The sequence below is a fragment of the Anolis carolinensis genome, chromosome 1, assembly GCF_035594765.1.
Source record: "Anolis carolinensis isolate JA03-04 chromosome 1, rAnoCar3.1.pri, whole genome shotgun sequence".
Taxonomy (NCBI): Eukaryota; Metazoa; Chordata; class Lepidosauria; order Squamata; family Dactyloidae; genus Anolis; species Anolis carolinensis.
Window position 1 is genome coordinate 230,855,548 of NC_085841.1, and position 24,708 is coordinate 230,880,255.

The window sequence follows — 24,708 nt, forward strand, 5'->3', positions numbered from 1 at the left end:
ATGAATACTAACTTAAATCAGGAAGAGGATTTTAAACGTAGGATGTAACTTATAGACTTCCCATCAAAATGCATGATGCACATCTTAATTTTCTTTCCACAGAAAACTCTTCTTTACGGATTATGGCAATATTGCTAAAATTGAGAGATGTGACATGGATGGGATGAACAGAACAAGACTAGTAGTATCTAAAATCGAGCAGCCCACTGCCATTACTCTCGACCTGATCAATAAATATATTTATTGGGTAGATGTCTATCTGGACTCTGTGGGAGTGGTTGACTATCAAGGACACAACAGACATACAATAATTGAAGGTCGACTAGTAAGTATTTTGCTTATTTAAAGCATTGCTCTGAATACACACTGGCATGTGTTTATTTCTGTGTAAGAGAGCCATTAATGCTAATGTATATTTTACTGAATGATTTTACAGAATGTTTATTTCATATATTATCACAGTCATGTGAGCCTTTATTGGCTCATTTTGTGCCTGTTTTCATTAAATGTAAGTACTTTCAGCCTGAGTTTTGTTTGTTTGTATGTTTGTGGTAGCATTTTTAAAGATGAACCAAGAGGAAACTGGCATTGGTTTACCAAGTCATGGCTAGGGCACAATTGCCCTTTTAATAAGAAAATATTCTTACAATAAATTAGTCTATGTGGTTTATGGCAACCATCCAAATTCCTTTAATGTTTTATAATATTAAAATCAGCATCAAATGGCCAATGAAGCATTTGGGAAATTGATATTAAAATGTGAAGAAGAAAACTTGTTCTGTTTATAAGAATTGGTCATGTAGAGGCATTATTGTTTTTCTGATCCTTTCCTGGTATTGTTGTATTTTATACATTCTGAAGAATCATTTAAAGTGCTTATCAAACTGTTTCACACCAGACTATGTCATTTTCAAAATGCTCAACCAAGTCGGCATATGGCATACCATAGAAAGGGTTATCTTAAAGATTTTCCCTTGGTGATTTTTTTATTTTATTGTTTTCATTTGCCAATAAAGCCAAAGATATGGCTCCCCCCTCTTACAATATGAAATGTCTAGAAAGAACCGCACAGCTATGATTTCACTGAACTTTTGACTGAATCCTAAACATTGATCTTGAGACCTCACAGATTTTGTTGTGTGAGACAACTATGGACAATATCACTGCGCTCAAAAGCGGAGGCACCTGATTTTTTTTTATTGTGTGCCAACCTCCTGCAGAATTCTGGGAAATGCAGTTTTGGGAGGCTGATGACTGAGAATTCCAAACGTCCTGCCCTAAACTACATTTCCCAGAATTCTAAAGGAGCAAAGTGGGTACCTTTGCTTTGAAACACTAATGTGATATCATCCCTATTCCTCTGTATTTTAGGGTAGTACAACATAAATGTGATTCTTATCCTTACAACAACTACTACTATCACTACTGTTGCTTTTGCATTGTTTTCTTCTGATGACTATCTGACATTGGCTCATTGTGTTTCAAAATCTTTTAAATGGCTCACAGTTGGAAAGAGTTTGGCATGATTTCTGTGGCATGTCATGGGTTTTTTAATTAACAAAACCTCTTTACACTTCTAGCGAGTTAATTCAAAACAAAATTATATTGTGCAAGTGAAAAGAAAGCAGAATCCATTTGTGGTTTGTTATTAATGAGTTTTTCATTAGCAATGATCGATTTTCTAAATGTGTTCCCATTATTCATTTCTGTTGGTGGCCTTGCATTACCATTTGATTCAAACAAGTTGTGATAAAATAAGATAATTATATATTTTCAACCCCTCAGGTTAGACATCTTTATGGATTAACAGTATTTGAAGACTATTTATATGCAACAAACTTAGACAACTTTAGTGTGTTACAAATAAACAGATTCAATGGTTCAAATACCCAAATGCTGCTTAGATTTGAAAATGCCCAAGAAATCCATGTCTACCATAAAAGAGTCCAACCAACAGGTAAGCCTTTCATTGTAGCCTTTCACTATGTTACTATTGATTGTAGAAAGAGATTCCAACCTTATTTTAATATAGCCCACAAACTGTATATCCTACCATGCCTAATTATCTTGATTTTTCATTTATATTGATCCCATTGACTTTTAACTGGGAGGAAAGGGTAATTCCATGTCTGATATGTCTTCCACTAATTCAAACTGCGGTAGGAGGGGAGAAAGTAGTACAGGATATGCATTTGATCATGTGCTAAACTTTTTAAACAATGATCAAGGTTACATATAAGGGCTTATAGTTCCTCAAAGTATATTGCCTTTCTATATTTAATGCTGCCACCACAAATACTTTGTCAGAATCCAAGTTCTCAAAATGATAGTGAGGCCAAAAGGACATAAAAACAAAAAATAAACTATATTTATTGAAATCAACTGGGAATTGCTGAGTGCTAGAGGAAGCAGTTACTTTGTCATTAAAACAAGGCAGAGTTCCAGCCTGCGTGAAGGAGGCTGTTAAAATCCATACCTGGATCCCAGCATTCTGCATAAATGTGAGCCAGTTTCTAACATTCCATTTTTAGTCTGGAGCATGTGGCAGCCTTTCAGATTAAAGTGTTTCTGGATTAAATGGATTGTCTAGATTCATTTCAATTTGGTGTCAGACCTGGTTCCTGAGCAGAGACAGCTTTGGTCACCTTGTTAGATGGCACACAGAAGGAACTAGACAGGGGGAGTGTGTCCCTGATGGTTCTGTTGGATATCTTGGAAGCTTTTGATACCATCAACATAGTATCCTGTGTCACATTATTTGGATAGGACATGTGGGCAGTGTCTTACAGTGCCTTCATTCCTTCCTGGAGGGGTGAACCCAGAAGATGGTGCTTGGGGACTCCTGCTTGACACCTTCACAATTGCCCTGGGTGGTCCCCCAGAGGTACTGTATGGTCAGATGTATTATTTAACATGCAGATTAATTACTGGAAAATGTTTCATGGATTTGGGGGTTTTGGTGCCATCAGTATGTGGATAACACCCAACTTTGTTGCTCCTTTCCACAAGCCAAGGAAGCTATTTTGGTCCTTGACCAGTAACTGTCATCAGTAATGGATTGGTTGAGGGTGAACACATTGAAACTTAATCCAGACAAGAGATGGAAGTCCTCCCAGTCAGTTGAAAGTCAGATCAGAGATAGGGATTCAGCCAGAGCTAGATGGGGTTGTGTGTGCTCCTGGATTCAGGGCTGAGTTTGGAAGGCCAAATTTCAGTGGTGGCTAGGGATGCTTTTATATATTTAAAGGTTTTGTGCCAGCTGCATCCATTATTTAAGAAGCCAGATCTGGTCACAGTGGCACAGTGCCTTAGTTACATCCTGGTTGGATTACTATAATGCACTCTATATGGGGTTGCCTTTGAAAAATTGCTAACCGACGACAGCTAAAACACAACTTCCTCACTGTAATGGCTCCACTGGCTGTCCATCTATTTCTGAGCACAATTAAAAGTGCTGGTTATGACCGTTAAAGACTTCCACAGTTCAAGTTCAGGTTATTTGTAGGCTGATATTCTCCCTCATGAACCAGCCTGTGCTTTAAGATTTGTTGGGTTAAATGCTACATATTATGCTCCAGGGGGTTCGCACTATAATCCATACTATTAATACACCCAAACACAGTGAAAGGTCTGCCCATGTGTGTTTAGAATACTAGAAACATAGCAGCAGTTTTTGCAGATGGGAAACTCATGGAAATATTGCTGGCTTACAGTGGCAATATGATATTTCTTGGCAAATTAATGCTTAGCAGAGTAGTAAACATAATCTCCAGAACAGCTGCCCAACTGGTGACTTCAGTATTGCTAATTTATATGAATATCAAGCCCATTTCCTTACGAAATTGTGAGAATTAACATAAAAATGTTCATCCTATTCCCCCATGCAAGTTTATTCCAATGAGAATGAGTTCCACATATGCAACTAACATAGCTGTGCATGAACATTAGCCCAGATTAACCTACTTGGGTTTGTTGTTTATTGTGAATAGGAGAGATTGGCCCAACAGTGATTCTAGACAGGGTCAAAGCCAGAAAACAAAATGGGTGTGTGTGTGTGTGTGTGAAACTTGTTTAAAGCAAACCATGAAGAGTAGTTCCATAACACAAAATAATTTGGAAATCAGGCTCCATCGGTACACTTCAGTGGACACTCAAGACAGATAAACTTCAGTGGACACTCATGGGGATTTGGTTAACCAGTTAAAATTCATGAGTAAACCAGCATTTTTCTAAAACCTGAAATCATTCAGGGGGGAGGTGAACCCCTACCCCCCCTCCTCCAGCTACAGCCCTGATTCTAGATATTGAGTTTTACTAAAGTTAGATTACAAGCATTTTCATTTTATGATTTTTTTTTTGTTGCGAACATATGTATCCGTTGAGACCTAAACTGCATTCTGTTTGGTCTCCAAGAACTCATGTAAACCTCCTAACATCTTGTATCTAGTCTGTTTAGTTAATACGAGGCCAGTTCTAAAACCCAGTTTAGGGGGCACATTATCATATCATATCATATCATATCATATCATATCATATCATATCATATCATATCATATCATATCATATGACGCCTCATGATAATACAAATTAATCTGGAATGAACCTGAAAATCCAGATTTATTCCAGATTAAAGTAACACTTCCAAAGATCTGGACCTTTCTATAAGGTCTACATCTTTGGAGGTGTGGGGTCTGTGGAGACTACTGCTGAGATCACCTGCCATGAACTGAAACAACTCACAGAGGAGGGATTGAAGTGCCATCCTCCCCTCTCCCCTTTCCTGGCTATAAAGGATTAAAAGTGATGGCTTAGAGTGTGGAGGCTTCTGAGGGCTTTGTTTTCCTTCTAAATCTGTCATTTGGAGGGAAAACAAAGCTCTTAGAAGCCTCCATGCTTGGTAAGCCACTTCTTTAACCCTTTACAGCTAGGATGGATGGATGGTTACTGAATTGGCCTTGAAGGAGCTGGTGGTGGCAACAGCTGACAGGGAGCTCTGGCATGGGATGGTATATAAGGTCACGAAGAGTTGGAAGTGACTGAACGAATAAACAACAACAACAAGCTAGGGAAGGGGATGTGGGAGGGTAGGGGGCTGGTAGCCATACATTCCTATGCCACTGCCAGTTAGGTATGGAAGGGAATGTGGTCACTCCCTTGCCAAAGAAGTGAAGTTTTGGTCCCCTGAGTGGGCACCAAATGTGTAGGGAGCTGGAGTTTTAAACTGTTGTTGTTACTGCTACTAGAGGTGGCATATGAGCTCCTGACCATAATTGGTGAACCATGCTGACATAATAATAATAATAATAATAATAATAATAATAATAATAATAATAATAACCTCTGTCAACAATCTTACAAAAAACAAACCTTTGGTATCAAATATCTAAGAAATCTCACAAAATTTCACATCTGATGACCTAAAGCTGTATGGGAAAACTGAAACTGAAATTGTGTCTCTGACTAACACTGTCCGAATCTTTAGCACTGATATCAACTTGGAGTTTGGTTTGGAAAAATGTTCGACAGTGGCACTGAAGAAGGGAAAAATCATTGAAAGTGAGGGCATAAATATGCCTATTGGCCAAACGATAAAGTGTCACCAGCCATATCTGGGTATACTGTAGCTGGACATTAAACATGAACATGTAAAAACTGTGGTCAGCAAAGAATACACTCAAAGGATCAGAAAAAAATCTCAAAAGCAAACTCAGTGGAGGCAACACCATCAAGGCCACCTGGGCCATACCTGTCATAAGATATACTGCTGGCATTATAAATTGGACGCGGGTGGAACTGGACAATTTGGACAGAAAAACAAGAAAACTCATGACCATTCATCATTCACTTCATCCTCACAGTGATTTTGACCAGCTATATCTGCCTAGAAGATGTGGTGGTAGAGGACTTTAAAAAGTAAAACAAGCAGTCAAGGAAGAAGAACATGCCTTGGCAGAATATGTAAAGGAAAGTGAAGAACCTGTTTTGATTGAAGTCAAAAATCAGAAACTCCTCAAAGCACAGCCGACAATAAATCAGTACAAGAAAACTGCACTACAAACTAGAGCTGACAGCTGGCACAACAAAACATTGCATGGAAAGTTCCTTGACAAAACTGAAGGAAAAGCTGATAAGGAGAAGACCTGGCTATGGCTCACGAATGGGACAATGAAGAAGGAGACAGAAGGCCTGATTCTTGCAGCCGAGGAGCAAGCAATCAGGACAAATGCAATTAAGGCCAAGATTAAAAAATCATCCAGTGACCCAAAATGCAGACTGTGCAAGGAGGCTGACAAAACTATTGATCATATCCTCAGCTGCTGTAAGAAAATCACCCAGACAGACTACAGAGGCACAACTATATGGCCCAAATGATTCATTGGAACTTATGCCACAAGTACCACCTCCCAGCAGTGAAGAACCGATGGGATCACAAACCTGCAAAGGTAATGGAAAATGAACATGCAAAATACTGTAGGATTTCCGAATTCAGACTGACAATGTTTTGGAACACAACACGCCAGACTTCACAGTTGGGGAAAAGAAAAAAGTTTGGATTATTGATGTCGCCATACCAGGTGACAGTCGAATTGATGAAAAGCAACAGGAAAAACTCAGCCGTTATCAGGACCTCAAGATCGAACTGCAAAGGCTCTGGCATAAGCCAGTACAGGTGGTCATGGTGGTAATCGGCACGCTGGATGCCATGCCAAAAGAATAAACATTGACAAAATTATGATCTGCTAACTGCAAAAGGCCACCTTACTTGGATCTGCACGCATCATCTGATAATACATCACACAGTCCAAAACACTTGGGAAGTGTTCGACTTGTGATTTTGTAATATGAAATCCAGCATATATATCTTGTTTGCTGTGTCATACTATGTCTTTGTGTCAATAACAACAACAACTTTATTTTTGTATCCCGCCTTCATCTCCCCGTAGGAACTCAGGGCTGCTCACATGGGGACAAGCTCAACAACAACATAGGTTAAAAACACAGAGCCATAAATTAAAACATTGTAACAATATAAAACAACATAAAACACATCAACAGAATTTAAAACCTGGACATAATAGTAACTGAATATTCAGAGGGTAAAATTGTGAAGAACTCTGAATAGGGTTCCTGGGTAGTAGAAGGGCGATCAGGGATAAGGGTGGAGGAAAGGTCTCAATAAAACAGTCAAAACCTAAAAAGGAGAGGAACAGTGATAAAGTGCTGTAAGAATTGTAAACAGGCTGAGTATCTAGCGGGGCATAGCAGAGGTGCTTTCTTTTCTCTGCACTTATAAATACACAAGGGAAAGGACATGGTGGCAGTGGTCTTCATGGACCGTGGACCAGTCCAAATTAGATCCAGTTCTGGGGTCCAGATGCCATTTAGTCACGGGATTGTTCTGGAGTTTTAAGCAAACTCCTGAGCACCCCACCTTAACATGGGATTAACCTTGTTTAGCCCATGATAACTATTGGAAGTTGCAGAATGTCACTGGGACAGCACAGTCAGTAGAAATTACTGAGCCCATGCAGACAAGCACACCATACACACACGCGCACACACACAATGAGATTGCAATAACAGGAAAGTAGACCAAATAAACAAGAACGCTCAATATTTTTTCTTGTCAACAGACTCTCTTTACTCAACTTTGCTATGTTTACTCTAACATGTCATCTGAAAATGACATAGAACATCTCTGCATTGTATTCTTGTGATCCCTGTGGGAAAACAGTCTGAAAAGAACAAGCAAATAAGTGCTATTAAGGTTTCTTTTTCCAAAAAGAGAAACAATACTGAAACTTTTGTACCCATGATAATAGAGAGTTCTGTCACAAACAATTGCTGTGTCCTAGCAACAATGACAATGCAGACACCATGCAATAAGGTCTTTTCATAATTGCATACCAATTAGATATAAGGCAGAGCTCAGTAAAAGTGGCAGTACTAAGCAAAGAATTTCTCAGAACTAGCACACTGGCATATATGGATGAATGAATAATAATAATTCACAATAGGAGCTTTTAATAGGCAGTGCACTCTCTTCTCCTCAAAGAGCATAGTTCCTAATTTTCATATACACTCATTCCTTTACTTTCTCCTATATCTAACCATAGAAATCACATGAGACTGGTACTGAAATATATAATACATATTGTTTGGGGTCTGCATGTTGTTTTTCTTGTATTGAGAACCCTTAAACTCTGCTTGTCCGTGGATGTGGGTGCTCAAGATATGTGGTGCATTACATTGCAAAATTAATGCAGTTTGACACCACTTTAACTGCCATTGCTCAGTGCTGTGGAATCATATGATAGAATCATAGAGTTGGAAGACACCTCATGGGCCATCCAGTCCAATCCCCTGCCAAGGAGCAGGAAATTGCATTCAAAACACCCCTGACAGATGGCCATCCAGCCTCTGCTTAAAAGCCTCCAAAGAAGGAGCCTACACCACACTCCAGGGCAGAGAGTTCCACTGCTGAACAGCTCTCACAGTGATGAAGTTCTTCCTAATGTTCAGGTGGAGTCTCCTTTCCACCAGGCCCTTGATCATTTTAGTCACCTTCCTCTGGACACATTCCATCTTGACAACATCTCCCTTAAACTGTGGTACTCAGAATTGGACACAGTATTCCAGGTGTGGTCAGACCAAGGCAGAATAGAGGGGTACCATGACTTCCTTGGATCTAGACACTATATTTCTATTTATGCAGGCCAAAATCCCATTGGCGTTTTTTGCCGCCGCATCACATTGTCCACGAGGACTCCAATATCTTTTTCATATGTACTGCTGTTGAGCCAGGCATTTCCCATACTGTATCTTTGCATTTCATTTTTTTTCTTGCTTAAGTCATTTTGTAAGGTCTTTAGCCTTCTCTGGCAAAGAGTACTGGTGCCTCACCAAATTACAAATCCTAGGATTTCATAGCATTGAGCCCTGGAAAGTTAAAATGATGCCAAACTGCATTAATTCTACAGTGTAGATGTACTGGCAGTAGTGTTCAGGCTTGTCCTTTTGCCTCCGCTCTCTCCATACAGGTATACGTGACAGCCTTACTTTTTGCAAGATGTCTAACCTGCTGTTTTGTGTTTCTTCTATGTTTCAGTCAGAAGCCATGCCTGTGACCCAGACCCATATGGGATGCCAGGGGGATGCTCACACATCTGTTTGCTCAGCACCAGCTACAAAAGCAGGACTTGTCGCTGCAAGATGGGCTTCATCCTGGGGAGTGATGGCAGGTCATGCAAAAGTACGTGGTTTAAAGTCAGACACTTTGCCAGCAACTAATATTTCAGAGTGGGATTCTGGGTGTTAATTAACAGCAGTAGCAACTGCAACAGCAGCAGCACTATCCTCATCTGTCAGCTGGTGAAGTGTGCTTGGCAATGTGCCCCTACTTGCCATTTTTATTTCTTTTTATAGTCTGTTTGGCAGGAGCTTGGCCCTGAAGAAATAGAGGTGAATAGTTTACAGTTGTGGCAGAACAATATGAAGGGGAAAAAACCCTTTTTGAAATCTTCTACTATCTTTTGTTATCCTTCTCTTACGATACACTGCCGTGATGGTCTTTGTCTTAATTCCCCAAAATCCTTCCAAGCTGTCTTAAGGGCTCTCAGACACCATTCATTTATGACCTTATAGTGTCCAATACTTCTGAGTTCTTGGTTTGTGCTAATATCTTTTCCATCTGTTTAAAGTACGGTGGATTTGATCCGGCAAAACTGTAGAAAGCTCTTTCAGCCCTTTTGAATTCTGGGCCAAAGTCAATTGAAGCTCTGCCTTCCTTATTTTGCTAATTGAAAAGCTTCAGGTAATTTATAGAAATACTTTCTTTTCTGAAATGCTTTGATATTGACTGTGGCATAGTACTTACATTTTGTTTTGTTTTTACTTTAAAAACATTTATTTCCTTCCTTTCATTAGTGAGCTTCAAGGCATTTCATATAAATGGAATTTAGAAGAAACAAATAAAAATAAAACGTATACAAACATGCTCAAAGAGCCATTCAGAGCAGCCAGTTTTATAGCTACACTGTTAATTTAACTCAAAGGCTTTTTTAAATATGCAAGATTTGGCTGCTTAAATTTTAAATGGCCAGCAGCAGAGATTTTTACACAGCCTTAAAAATTGAAGTGGAAAATGTTCTATTTCATATCACCAAGAAGGTAATCAGAACAACTTTGGACCCCATATGTACTGCCAGTTTCTGAAACCAGATTATCTGCTTTAAACTGGATTATATGACAGTGTAGACTCTTATAATCCAGGTTGAAGCAGATAATCTGGATTCAGACACCGGATTATATGGCATCATAGATCCAGTCATAGACAAAACAAATTGCTGAGCTGAATTCTATAGAAGAGGCTTGTTGTCCCAAATCACTCACAGCCATAAAAAATTTAAAAATACAGCATTTTGAACTGGAATGAGAAAGGAATTGAAGCAGTATAAAGGTCAAAATTACACTGATGCTCCTGAGTATTTTTCAGTACAAGGCTATCATGCCACCTACTTTCCTTGTTAGACCTGCTCCTGTCAGCATAAATGAGGGTTCATGAAGAGTTATTGTTTTCTGGTTTGCACACTCATACTATATTGTTGTCACCAAAGAAAGAATTGTTTCTGAAAACCTTTAGCACAAGCTTAGGTAATAAAGTCTGCATGAGGGAGAGAGAGAGAGAGAGAGAGAGAGAGAGAGAGAGAGAGAGAGAGAGAGAGAGAGAGGGAGAGAGAAGAGGAGAGGAGAGGAGAGGAGAGGAGAGAGGAGAGATAAATAATACTTTTATTAAACACGAAAGGACTAACATTCTTCAGTATACCAATTATTCAGCTAAGTAATTATTATGTTAGTAACTCTAACCTCACAATCTATCCGAAATAACAAGTGTTGACCAAGGGTGCATCTGCACTCATTCTGAACTCTTCCTAATATGTTTTAATACAGTGTTTCTCAAACAGTGCTCCTACGTGTGCTTTGGACTTCAGTTCCCAGAAATCCCAGCTGGTTTACCAGCTGTTAGGAATTGTGGGAGCTGAAGTCCAAAACTCCTGGAGGAGTACAGTTTGAGAAACCATCTATATCTGTAATAACACAAACATTGAGTATCCCTTGTTTGTAAGGTTTGGAACCATGAGTGTTTGGAATTTTGGACTAACTGGATATCTTGAAACTGGGACCCAAATCTAAACATTGATGACCAACCATGAAATAATGAAAATAGACACAAAAAATGGATTGAAATAAAGGCCACTTTATTTAGAGCCTATATATTTGTTTGAGCTGTAAGGTGTAGCAGGGGGAGGGGGGACCTGATTTGTTTGTAAATTGAATTTGTATGCAAGTTGGAATAGGTACATTTTTAAGCCAAATATATCAGCTTTGAGTAGCACAGGGAAGGATAAACACCCCTGTGATGCTTGTTTTGCTCTCTGTGCCCCTATTCAGAAGATTTCATTTCACTTTCTGTCCCTTTGATAATTGAATATTGAAAAATTTGGCTTGTTGTGGAAGCAAGGGTTGATAAAAAAAAGCTTTAGTGGAGACATCTTTTCGCCATGATAGCTCTTTTAGGAGCGGATTTCTCTTCGGGGTTGAGAAGGGCGGTATATAAATGCCACAAATAAATAAATAAATTTCTCTCACTTGTTGTCTCACCCCCGTTCTTAATATGAGTCATTTGTAAGTTGGATGTTTGTAACTTCTTGGGGACTGTTTATGTATTCTTCCTCTATCTATTATTGGCACCATCTATAAAGTTATATGTTCACATTATATTAGAGGTCTTTAAAAAAAGGTGTTCTAGAGAAATAAAGTTCATTCCACTGCCAAAATTGGCTACATTTAATAAACAATTCTGTGTTACATTTTCTTATGCTCACAGAATACATCATTTGCACATATTCAAAAAGGTGAAAGACAATCTCTAGGTTTATATTGTTTTTCTCTAGACTTTAGTTTTAAAAGAACCTGGAAAATTATTGTAAATTTCCTAAAGTTCACACTATTACTAAAGTAAATGGCAGTTACTGGATCCTAATGAATTGTAAAATGACATCAAGAAAGTCTATTTTACATCGGCGATAATGTTATCCTATGATCTATTGGATTTGTGAAACATGTATTGTTACAAGAAAGACATTGATTAATTATATATAACTCAGTCACAGAAGTAATTTGTGTTTTAATTAAGATAATGCAATTAACCAGTCATCTGGAGTTTAGATACTTTCAGAATATTTGAGAGCTTAATTTTAGGTATTGAGGATTTTTTTAAAACAATACTAATTGCACCAGTTAATTAAACAGTGACAGCTTTCAGTGTAAAGAAATTAGGCGGCATTGAAGGTTTATGTTTGTAATTTTTCTTTCACAGGACCAAAGAAGGAGTTGTTCCTCTTTTATGGCAAGGGGCGTCCGGGCATCATACGGGGAATGGATCTGAATACCAAAGTAGCTGATGAATATATGATCCCAATAGAAAATCTGGTCAATCCTCGAGCATTAGACTTTTATTCCGAGACCAATTACATATACTTTGCAGATACTACTAGCTTCTTGATAGGACGTCAAAAAATTGATGGTTCAGAGCGCGAGACAATCTTAAAGGATGGTAGGTGGAGTTTGGAATTATTTCCCAAAAGGTCAGAAAATAAAATGTTTTGACTGGGCACTTGGTACTGCTTAGTTTTGTTTCTGTATTTCAAATCCCTTAAAAAGTGTTACTTCAATGACTTTGTATTTGGGGTGGGGGACGGGTGGGGGTCTTTTATTTTTTATTGTTTCAAAAATTAAAATGTTATTGTTCCACAATTAGTTACGAAAATACAGTTGCAAAGTATATTTTAGCATCAGCATGATTTATTTTTCTTAGGGTTTAGGATATGCCACATGCCTAAAATATTATGAGAAACTTTTATCAAGAAATTAAAGGGTATTTCTGTATGTCCATACGCTTTCTTCCATTCGTACCTGGAAGGAGCCTGTTGCTCTCTTTTCTGACAATTGCTCATGTAGTATGCCAAAGTTTTAAATCTACCATTATTTTTTAAAAACATTCCTTTCATTTCTGTGCTTTCATCTTGCTGTTTCTCTTTTTGCTCAATCTCAAATCAAAGGGCATACTGGATTACCTTTGAAATACTTTTTTGTAAAAAGAAATGAAAAACAACAATAATTCATATATGTTAGCATTCTCTTGCATGTCTGCATTGCTTGCTAAGTTCTCCTCAATTCACTTTATGTAATCTGAAAGTGTCTGAATAACATGAACTACATGAAATAATGATGAGCAATAGGTGGCTGAGGGGTAAAATTATAGATTAATAGCCCATGATTTATGAATCACACATTTTTCCTCTTTATTCTGAAAACTATTACCAAATACTTGTTCAAAAGATATACGTGTTTGGTCTCTACATAGAATTGTACAAAACAGAAGAAAGGTTGGCTACATTAATATTTTTACTAATAAATAAATAATTTTTACCATCAAATCCTATTGTTATTCCCCAAAACAGTTATTCAACTAATTCAATAGGACTTGTGCACTAACTTTGCAAGTGCTCATGGAATACTCTGTTTGAACTAACCAAATTAGACCACTGTGTTCAAGGAAGTCAAATGTCATATGAAGACATATCCTTGCCTTTTTGGAGATTTTAGTTTTGTAGCTAGGAGGCTGGGATCAGAGCACCACTTTTCCCCACAAAGTCCTTCCAGGGAGTGAGGAAATATATTCAGACATTCTATAGATAACATAAATAAGAAAGGAATATAATTCTAAACTGTATCACTCCAGGGAATGGATAGGGAGCATCATTTAGAAAACTACTAAAGTGCACTCTATGTGGGGCTTCACTTGAAGACTGCTCAGAGACTACAAGAGACAGGAGAAAGATTGCTAACTGCAATAGCATTAGTATATACTTACCACATAACCTCAGTCTTAAAGGAATTGCTATGGCAGCCAATATGCTTCCAGTCTCAGCAAGAAGCTGATGATGATACTCAGTCCAATCAAAACATTAAACAATAACAGAGAGGGATAGTAAAAAGTATGACAGACCACCAAACATCTTTCAGATCACACCAATCAAAAGCTGAAACCCTTTTCAAATAAAAATGTCTTTGCTTCCCAGATAAACAGGGAGGAGACCAAGTAAGCCACTCTTAAATAGGTGCTCCATAGCCAAGGAATAACCACTGTGAAGATTCTCTCCCATGTCCTCACCAAATGTGTCTTTGACAGAAGTGGGATCGAGAGAAAGCCCACACTTGACAACTGTAACATTTGAGCATCCCACATAGAGAGAAACAGGTTTTCAGATAATCTGAACCTAAACTGGGACTTTTTAGGTCATAAGCACCACATTGAATTAGTAGCCAGTGATTTTTTTTTCCACCAGGGAGCAATGCTTTGCAGAAATGATTCAAAATTCTTAATTTTAACTTTTAATACAAAATTAAGATTTTTGGATCTGTAAAATACAGGTAATAAATTCATCAGGGTGTATTTGGGTTACTAAAACTTTCCTCTCTTTAGTCATTATGTGCACCAAAGACAAGATTTGGCTTGGATTAGTTTTCAGTTCCTTGGAAAGAAGTTTGTTTTTTGTCATGCCAGTTCAGGGATCAGTGACTTTGAATTGATTTAAGTCCATGGCCTCATTTGTCCCTTTTGGTATAATAGTTCAAGGACTATAACTCTTTACAAAATGTTGAATTCAATAAGGGCCCTTCTACACTGATAGTCAGTGCAAGACCAATTCGGTATTTGGGACCCCAAATTGTCCCCAGATGTTGTTTTGACAGGGACTCCTTCAGCTGCCTCACAGTGGCAAAGAGTCCCTAATGCCAAGCCATGCTGAACATAATTCAGTAGTGCTGGGCAGCCACGCTAGGAGTCTCCCCTCCTCCCACACATACAAACATAAACACAATCTACCTAGTCTTCATCATTGTAGCTGACATCTGAAAGTCACAGCTCACAAGAACAAGGTGGGTAGGGTTTCATGGCTGGGGACAGCCATGACATGGGGGGGGGGTGAAAGGAGTCTGCCATCCCATGTTCCCAGGTCACTTGAGCCCAGGAATGCAATATGGCAGTCAATATAGCTGTGGCACATTCTGGTTAGAAATTACCACAGCTGTCTTGACAGCTCCTATGTTGTGTAGGAACCCGAATTCTAGGTCAGGAATTAGGCTTTCCCCCGACTTAGTTTAACCTGAGGCAAGACCATGTTATGGCAGCCTTGCCCTGGATTAAGCCGGATCAGCCCCATGATATTCTCACTGTGGAGTTGATCCGATTACACCCCAACCTATGTGTTGTCAATGTGGAAGAGCCCTTGGTTTATATTTTCATGTGTAGTAACTCTGATTTAGTGGATTATGAATATCAAATCCTATATGGATAGGATTAAGCTATTGATGAATGTCTTAAAGTCTGGGATTAAAAGGGAATGATCTCAATCTTCTTGTGAGTTGGAGAGGGTGCTTTTGAAACACTGCTATAGATAAGATTGCAGAATTGCATAAGATTAAAATTTCAAGTGTATGAGTTTCGGAATTGATAAAGTCAACTGAATTTTATGCAGGTCGGTGTGGGGGAATGTGGTGCGTATGGGAAGGCAGTATTTGGATAAGAGGTGTATCTTCCTCTCCTTTTGAGGGAGTCATTTTGGTTTGGTGCAGTAAAATTAAGAATAATATTTTGTTTCAGTCATAGAGTCATGAATAATGAATAATGGTATTAAAATTATGTTAATGCTTTGTTTTGCTTTGGGTCTTTTTGTGAATTAACTTATATATCACTTCCAATGACCTTGTGATTAAAGGTAAAAAGAAGAGTCCTGATAAAGATTTTTCCTCACTGGAACATCTAATTGTTAAACACAAAGCTAGTTCCTTCAAACTTTTTGTAGAGAGTTCTATAGGAAGTCTGGAGTTCATCAATTCCTCTGAAACAATCTAGGGCTTTGGCAATAGCTCATTTTGATGTGGATTTCTTTTTCACCTTAGATGGGTCCCACTCCCTTCCCTCGAACTCTCTCAAGCAGCACAGTTCCCCTAGGTCTGAGTATTTATCCAAACTGAATGATTAAGCAACATCAAGAAATTGAAATGCACTGAAAACAAAGAGAAAAGAATTATAACCTAAAGCTTATGCAGGCATGATACATAAGGGCCTCATCCCTTGGAGGATTGTTAGCAGAAAGACAGTGAGGAAAATTATTTTAATGTGACCTCAGGAAATGCTGTACTGTATTTGCTTCTTATTTTGTAGAAACCACAAAATATAGGCAGTATTATGAATGTATTCCAAATTACATGTATTTAATCTGACTGTCTGCAAGAAGTGCAGTCAGTGTTGGGAAAGTTACTGTACAAAAGAAAATGTTTACACCAGTGGTTCTCCAACATTTTACCCCTGTGACCCACTTTACACTTAATTGCAGGTGTCCTCTCCACTTATTATGTGACTAAAACATTTTGTTTGTTTACTGCTTTCTATTTGCACAATTATTTATATGCATGCTTTAACATTTTTAATGAAATAACATCATTCACATTTTATTTAACTAAATTCAATAACTAACTCAATACAAAATACTATTGCAACTTTGCATAAGTCCAGACTGTTCGTCTCATTCATTTTTATACATATGCCACAGCCCAACAGGAAACAAATGGGCAAGTCTGCCACATATTTACTCAGAGCAAAACCCCAGAGTACCCAATGAAAATTATGCTACTGAAAACAGCACACTATGGGCCTCACCAGAAAGGCTAGGCCGATTCATGGTCCCTCAGATTGTTGAGGGGCCGAATTATTATTTGGAAAAAAAAACCGAACAAATTCCTATACTCACTGCACATGTCTTATTTGTAGTGCCAAAAAAACAACAACCCAGCAACATTTATTTATTTATTTGCTACATTTATACCCCACCATCTCTCAGCCCTAAGGGGACTCAGAGCGGCTTACAAGTTGTATGTACATACAATATATTATATTATTAGTATAGCACAACATTAGCATTATATATTACTATATTGTACTATACCATTATACCGTAATATTATTAGTAATATTATATTTAATATATAATATATAAATAATATTATTATATTATACAGTATTATTATATTGTATTATTATTATTAGCCACCCTGAGTCCCCTATTGGGTGAGAAGGGTGGGGTAGAAATACTGTTATAAATAAGTAAATATTATATTGTATTACATTATAATATTATTATCAATATTATATGTATACACAATATATTATATTACAGTATTACCATATCATTCATTTACAATATTAGTAAATGAAAGAACAATACAATATTTAAAAATAAAAATAATTTTAACCAACATAGTGTAAACTTATCAGGATTTCAGTGGGAAGTGTGGGCCTGCTTCTGGCCAATGAGATAATCAAGTAGGATTGTTATTGTTGTGCCTTCAAGTCATTTCAGACTTTGGCAAGCCTAAGTCTAAAACTGAGGGCGGGGGCCAGGTCAATGGCCTTGGAGGGCCGCATCCGGCCCCCGGGCCTTAGTTTGGGGACCCCTGGGCTAGGCAGAATGTCCCGTTTCACCTGCTTCTCTGGGAAAAGGAGGTGCAGTGGGGCAAATCAATCACTCTGCATGCAGCTCCATCACGTGTCACTTTCCCGGCGAGCCCTGGCTGGCTCCATTAGAGCCATGTTCTGAGGGAAGCATCCAACAATGCTTCCACTTCAGTTGGGGTTGGGTGCAGGACCTCCGCCAGAAGTCACACAACGTGATGGGATGTCCGGCATGGGGCTCTATCTCCAAGACAGGATGAAAGCATCCTAGGACTCTAAATTCCCTCCTCCTCCTTGAGCAAAGTCTGCCTATTACTGCCATGCAGTATTGATGGGAAGCAGAAGTGAGGAACTTGCTGCCTGCTAGATGTTGTTGTCCCAATGTAGGGATGTCCGATCTTTTTCAGCAAAGGGCAAGTTCAAGGTCCCTTAGTCTGTTGGGGGGGGGGGGGGCAGACTATAGTTTGAAAGAAACGTGCATGCATTCCTATGCACACTACATATATCTTATTTGTAGTGCAAAACATGAAAGAACAATATACCTAATACATAAAACAAAGAATAATTTTAACCAACCTAAATGTCTTTCAATGAGAAGTGTGGGCCTGCTTTTGACTGATGAGAGAGTCAACTTAATTAAGTTGTTTGTTGTTGTTGTTGTTGTTGTTGTTGTTGTTGTTGTTGTGTGCCTTCAAGCCATTCCAGACAGTGGGATATGCTGCCTCAGAGTCTGGTGGAGTCTCCTTCTCTGGAGGTTTTTCAGCAGAGGCGGCATGGCCATCTGTCAGGGGAGCTTTGATTGCGGCAGGGGGAGCTTATAATTGCTGCATGACTCTCACTTTTTCTTCCCAGAGTAGGAGTTGCAGCATAGGGCAGCCTTTTTGGAAACCATGGGGTGGTGATGTGGGACAAAGCCAGGACGGAGAAGGGGGAGGGAAGCCAGGCATGTCCTAATCCCATCCATCAATTCCAAACAACATGGTCAAATGGGGGGCCTCTTATTTCCCAGTACTGCTTTAAAATAGCAACAATTGTCCTTCAGATTTAGTATTACTCTACCCAATATGAAACTGTTATGTTGATTACTCTTAAATTTTCAGAATTGTTTGCACTTCTATTGTATCACTCCTTAACTAGTTTTTTTCTCTCTCATCTGAAATTTGTTGTATTACAGTATAACAAATTAGTCTAACATATTGGATTGGTCTGGTTTTCTAATAAACTACTATACCTGCTAGATTTAATTACCTTGTAAAAATGTTAAAGCTGTTGCTGCTCAAGAAAGATACTGAAATCTGAGAATGTGAAGTAAAAATAAAGTATTTTGTAGAAAAAAATGTTGATGTATTGCTAGAAGTTCTAAAAAGCTTTTGTTCTAATGATCTGAAATACTTAATCCACTTCTAGCCTCATGCATTTTAATTAATTCAACAGTTTTTTTTTATATGCTTATATTATGTTTTGCAACAGATGTTTCTCCTTGTGTTACCACAGTGTTTTCCAGGGAATTCTCTTGATTCAGAAGCTTTCACTTTTTTCTACTATATATAGGCACTCATTAAAACCCTTCATTGTATTTGTAAAGATACAAACCTATTTCTATGACAACAGATAATTACTAATCCTATTTTTTTTTCCTTATGGTTTGTCCTCAAGGTTTTAGACACTAATCGGGTTTTTCCCCCCATGATATAGCATTTCAAACTGTACTACCATGCTAGCAAACAACTGCATACTGTCATTGCAGTTGAACATAGTGATGTATATATATGACATAATAATATGAACCCGTAACTCCTTCAATCACATTTGAGCGGCAAGTGGTTTGGAACTTCATCAATATCCTTTCAAAAACAACATGAATAATATGCAATCTGCTTGTTTAAACAGATCTTGATAACGTGGAAGGCATTGCAGTGGACTGGATTGGAAATAATCTATTTTGGACAAATGATGGAAACAGAAAAACAATTAATGTTGCCAGATTAGAGAAAGCATCCCAAAGTCGGAAGACTCTGTTAGAAGGAGACATGTCACATCCTCGAGGAATTGTTGTGGATCCTGTTAATGGGTATGTAAAAAATTATTACTAAAATAACATTTAATCTATTTTGGAAATAACATAAGACCTCTGTGAGGAATTGATATTAGACCGATTGATATACACATATTAGAGGAAACTATACAATTTTATTCAGAAATAAACAGGCATTTCTCAGGTTTTGGAAGCCTTTTCTGTTAATTTATTCATAGGTGTTTAGCCATGTTAAAGATTTCTTCATCTGGCAACTTCCATGTTATACCTTCTGCATTTGCAATAGTGCTTTGAAGCCAGAAGTAGTATTTTTACAATCTTAACCTGATTCAGAAATACAGAGCTTTCATTTGCTATAGATATAGCATTGGTATTCACTTTTTTAAAGTTTCCAATAATGCCCATAGAACACTGCCGAGAGAGTAGCTAATTATGTCAGTGGACATCATACTTTGAAACTGCAAAAGACTGAGTTTTATCTCGCCATAGGATGTCTTCACATGCAGCAAATTTCCGCAGCAACTCCAAATCTACAGCAGCTTTGCTACGGAGCCCACTGCCTCCCATCACACACTGGAGTACTTCTGGGGCGGCTCTGGGGCAAAATTGCTATAGAATTGGAGTTGGCGCTGAAAAAAGTGATGGCAGCAACACGGGAGTTGCATTGCCTTCAATGGGGCAAGCCAGCCAGCGAATGCTTTCCCCCATATGATATGGTAGGAGGGAGGCTGGGATGGTGTGGAGTGAGGGACAATGAGTTCCCATGTTCCTGGACGTGTACCACCAGAATCACCACAATTTGTGGCATGTCTGAAGAGGTCCATAGATAAACTATTTTTTGCATCAGCATAAGCTGACTTTGCCATATCAGTTGCAATTTCTAAAAAGGTAACGTTTGTTGCTCAGTCAAATTAGAACAATGTGTATATTGTAAAGGGAACCAACATACACTGAGAAATTCAACCAAAGTGAATATCATTCAAATGATGAGAGTGCACCCCAAGCAGAGGGCAAAACAGTGTATACTCCCATTGAACTTTGGAGAGGAAGCAACTTTGCTAGTTCTTTTAGACTTTGGTATCCCATTTGTCCCTTGAAAGAGGGGACTTGTGTGGGCAGTAGAATTGAGAGATATTGAGATATTTTAAAAAAAAAACCCAAATCTTTCTAAATCATATTAATCCCTCTATTGCAGTGATTCCCAGCCTTCCAGGTGTTTTGGACTACAACTCCCAGATATCTCAGCCAGTTTACCAGCTGCCAGGGATTGTAGGAGCTGAAGTCCAAAACATCTGGAGGATCAAAGATTGGGAACCATTGCTCTATTGGATCAGATGTTGTTCGTGGATGAAAGGAGAGTGTCTGTTCATTGATAGCATTGATAGCATATAGAACTAATACAGTTCTACATACTTAACATATATGCCCATGTATAAGTCAGTCTCATCTATAAGTCAAAGATGGGTTTTGGAACCAAAATTATGGTTTTTGATTTTGAGGGGAGAAAGCAACACTGCTTTTTTGGGGGGATTCAGCCACTCCTGGCTGCTGTTATCACTATTTCCCCTCCCAGGCATTTTGAAAGGCTAGAAATGCTGTTTTCCACTCTTCTTAGAGAAGGGGATGGTTCCCTTTTTTTGCTAAATGTTAAGGTACAGTATTCACACTGACCTGTGCATAGGTCGAACCAGGTTTCTTTGGTTTGCTGTTTTGACTAAAAGTTCTAAACTAAATGTAGGATAGTTTGGAAAGTCGTTTTATAAGTTGGCTTCCTAACTTCTTGGGTAACTGGTGACAGAGAAGTCTAAGACAGGCTATAAGGACTTAATCAGTCTGAAAATCACAAAATAAATTTCCATGTGCATCTCACAAAAAGCCGATGGATAAAGATAAGCTCATAAGAGTGAAATCCATTTCTAAAGCCCCAACTAAAGAAGAGCTCATTAAAAACAAAGCTGGCTTGGGATCAGATTCTTAAAGAATAAACTACTGTGACCAATGAGGGCAGTACAAGTGAAATCCTCAGTTTGCAAAGGCATTACTTTGTTTCTCTTGTGCAGAACCACAATCTGGTCATTATTCATGCAAATGTAACTTCACAACGACAAACATACATGGAGAGCCAGTTGGGCTTTATAGCCATTATTTCTCTTCAAAGAACAATACAGACAATTTTATGGCAACAGAAGGACAGCACAGGACTCGTATACACCTAGAGAGTAAATATACCCTGAGGAAATCAAGTAAACACGCATTACAGTGTAAAAATGACTGATTTTCCCCACAAGGTGATATTATTATAGTTTAGAAAGCCAACAAATGGTAGATGTATCTAAGCTATAATGCTTATGCTAATTAGAATCAGGGGTTAGAACAGATGTTTTTAACTTAATGTATTTCTTTGAACATTAGGGAGGTTGAAGGATTTATTTGCTGGAGTTAGTGAGGAAATGTCAGTTTTTGTCAGTCATTGCTTCATGACAAAATATCAGGCAGTCTGCACACCAGAGTGCCTCTTTGATGCAAGATGTTGCCAATGTGCACTCTAGAATACTACTTGGTGTAAATCTTTCCAAGGTTGCAATCCAGAACTCATGTCATAAAACATCCCATGGTTTTAAAAGGTTCCTTATTTTTTTATCATGGATCCAAAAAAACAAACAAAAAAAACCCATGACTCAAAACTCACTATTCTCTGTGTCAAAAAATAGCAACTCATTAAGTTAAAAATAAAACATGAAGGTGTTGTCCCTCATTATTCAAAATTCTAATGAACTAAAATGACACATTATTTCTTACGTGTTATTCCAGTCTCTGTTTAAACTCTTGCTTGCTCTGCTTTGGCTGGAATAAAAGTGAGTTTGCAGCACAAGAGACAATAGTGAGTAATGAATGTAGACTCAAAGAACAGTTCATTTCAGGATCAATATATCACAATGTCAGGTGAATATACAAGTTTTAATGGAGCTATAGTGATGTTCTTATATTTTAAGAAAAGAAAAGACTTTCAGAATGAACTTTCCATGTCATCCATTATTCAGATTTAGCCCATTCATTTTTTTTTACTTTAAATAATACCACATATCGCACTTTATTGGCTTATGACTGAATAAACACAAACACGTTTGAAAAACGTACATTTAGAGCGAATCAGACAGGCCCTTGCCACTGTTCACACTTTCACATTATGATTGAGCAAACATAGGCTAGTCCGCTGGAAGCCAATATTGATTTAAACCAAACTGTAGTAATATGAGCTGGCCAGTATCTAATTAGTGCTGGTAATTGTGTTTGCAAAATGTTCCCTTGATTAGCTATAATCTGCATAATTGTGGTATATTCTAGAAATGATGGCTTGAAAAGAGGTTTCGTACAACATACTGTACATACTTATATACTATATAGCCTAAAATTACTGACCCACTCCACTCTCTTCACTATAGTGCTGCTTTTACCTTCTCTGAATGTCTAGGTGGGAAATTGGTGGCAGGTTAGGGAAATCATGGCATTCTCTCTATTGAATTACCCTCAACTTATTTATAGATCATATTTTTAAAAATCCACAATTTGGTGCCAAAAACTATCCTTCAATTTATGCATGAGGTTGACTTATAGGCCCTGCTCTCGGTCCCGCCGCCGTCACAGGTGCATTTGCCTGGAACGAGGGACAGGGCTTTTTCGGTGGTGGCTCCGCGGCTGTGGAACTCCTTGCCAAGGGAGATTAGGGAAGCCCCCTCAATCATGTCTTTTAGGAAGCAGCTGAAGACCTGGATGTGGGACCAAGCTTTTGGCCCATCCTAAGATACGGTTGATATAATCTGATGTATTCACTGGATTAATGTGTTATTGAATACAGACTGGCTCTGACTTTTGGCCCAATGCTACTGGCCCTGTTGTAATGGCCACACAGTGCTTTACTGTTTTAAATGGGGTATGATATTGGTTTTTAAGTGTGTTTTTACGATCGTTTGTTTTACTATATTTTGTATTATATGTGGCATTAATCTTGCCATTATGTAAGACCGCTCTGGGTCCCCGTGGGGGAGAAGAGCGGTATATAAATTAAATAAATAAATAAATAATAAATATAAGGTACTTAAAATAAAGTGGAATTTTCCTAGTGAACCACGTTATTTGAGCTATCCTACACCTGAATTATCCACACTCTTTGTTGTAGGAATATCCATTTGTTTTAACATTATTTTAGTAGGAAAGAAGGTTAATTACTGCACTATAATTGTCATGCTACAGAGTAATAGCCTTGCTATGTTTTAATTAATTCCAGATGTGATCTTCAGTGCCACTTACACTCAGCCTGGTTTGCGATGTGACAGGTGGTAGCTGCAGAAGAGAGAATACTATTTTAAGTAATGGCCTTTTAACAAGTCAAATAAATGTTTGCAAGTGCTATTGATTCATTGTACTGTTGAGAAGAGTACAGACTATATTGATCTGGGTATTTACTTCAGTTCTAGGCAGCTGACATAAGATTTCACTAAAGGCACTTTCAGATAAGTACTAGCTATTCCTGAAGGCACATTATTTTGCTTGCATGGTACTGACACCATGGGCTAGAGTCAAGGGCCATCCTTCCAGTAATGTGTTGTCTTCATCTTGGAAAGAAGTGACAAGTGGAGTGCCGCAGGGTTCCGTCCTAGACCCAGTTCTGTTCAACATCTTTATTAACAACTTAGAAGAAGGGTTAGAAGGTATGATCATCAAGTTTGCAGATGACACCAAACTGGGAGGGATAGCTAACACTCCAGAAGACAGGAGCAGAATTCAAAACGATCTTGACAGACTAGAGAGATGGGCCGAAACTAACAAAATGAAGTTCAACAGGGACAAATGCAAGATACTTCACCTCGGCAGTAAAAATGGAATGCAAAGATACAGAATGGGGGACTCCTGGCTCGACAGCACTACATGTGAAAAACATCTTGGTGTCCTCATGGACAACAAGTTAAACATGAGCCAACAATGTGATGCGGCTGCTAAAAAAGCCAATGGGATTTTGGCTTGCATAAATATAGCATCTAGATCCAGGAAGGCCATGCTACCCCTCTATTCTGCCTTGGTCAGACCACACCTGGAA

The 24,708-nt window shown here is 38.3% G+C and overlaps 1 protein-coding gene across 5 annotated transcripts in view; it reads left to right on the forward strand.

Annotated features, from left to right (window-relative positions):
* lrp1b (LDL receptor related protein 1B) overlaps positions 1-24,708 on the forward strand; it is a 1,066,453-nt gene that overhangs the window by 733,683 nt on the left and 308,062 nt on the right. For all 5 annotated transcript variants that reach the window (XM_016994954.2, XM_062970961.1, XM_062971003.1 and 2 more), the window contains 5 exons: positions 103-325; positions 1,786-1,957; positions 9,110-9,253; positions 12,380-12,616; positions 19,469-19,649. In XM_016994954.2, coding sequence (XP_016850443.2) covers positions 103-325; positions 1,786-1,957; positions 9,110-9,253; positions 12,380-12,616; positions 19,469-19,649 — 957 coding nt within the window. The remainder of the gene's footprint in view (positions 1-102; positions 326-1,785; positions 1,958-9,109; positions 9,254-12,379; positions 12,617-19,468; positions 19,650-24,708) is intronic.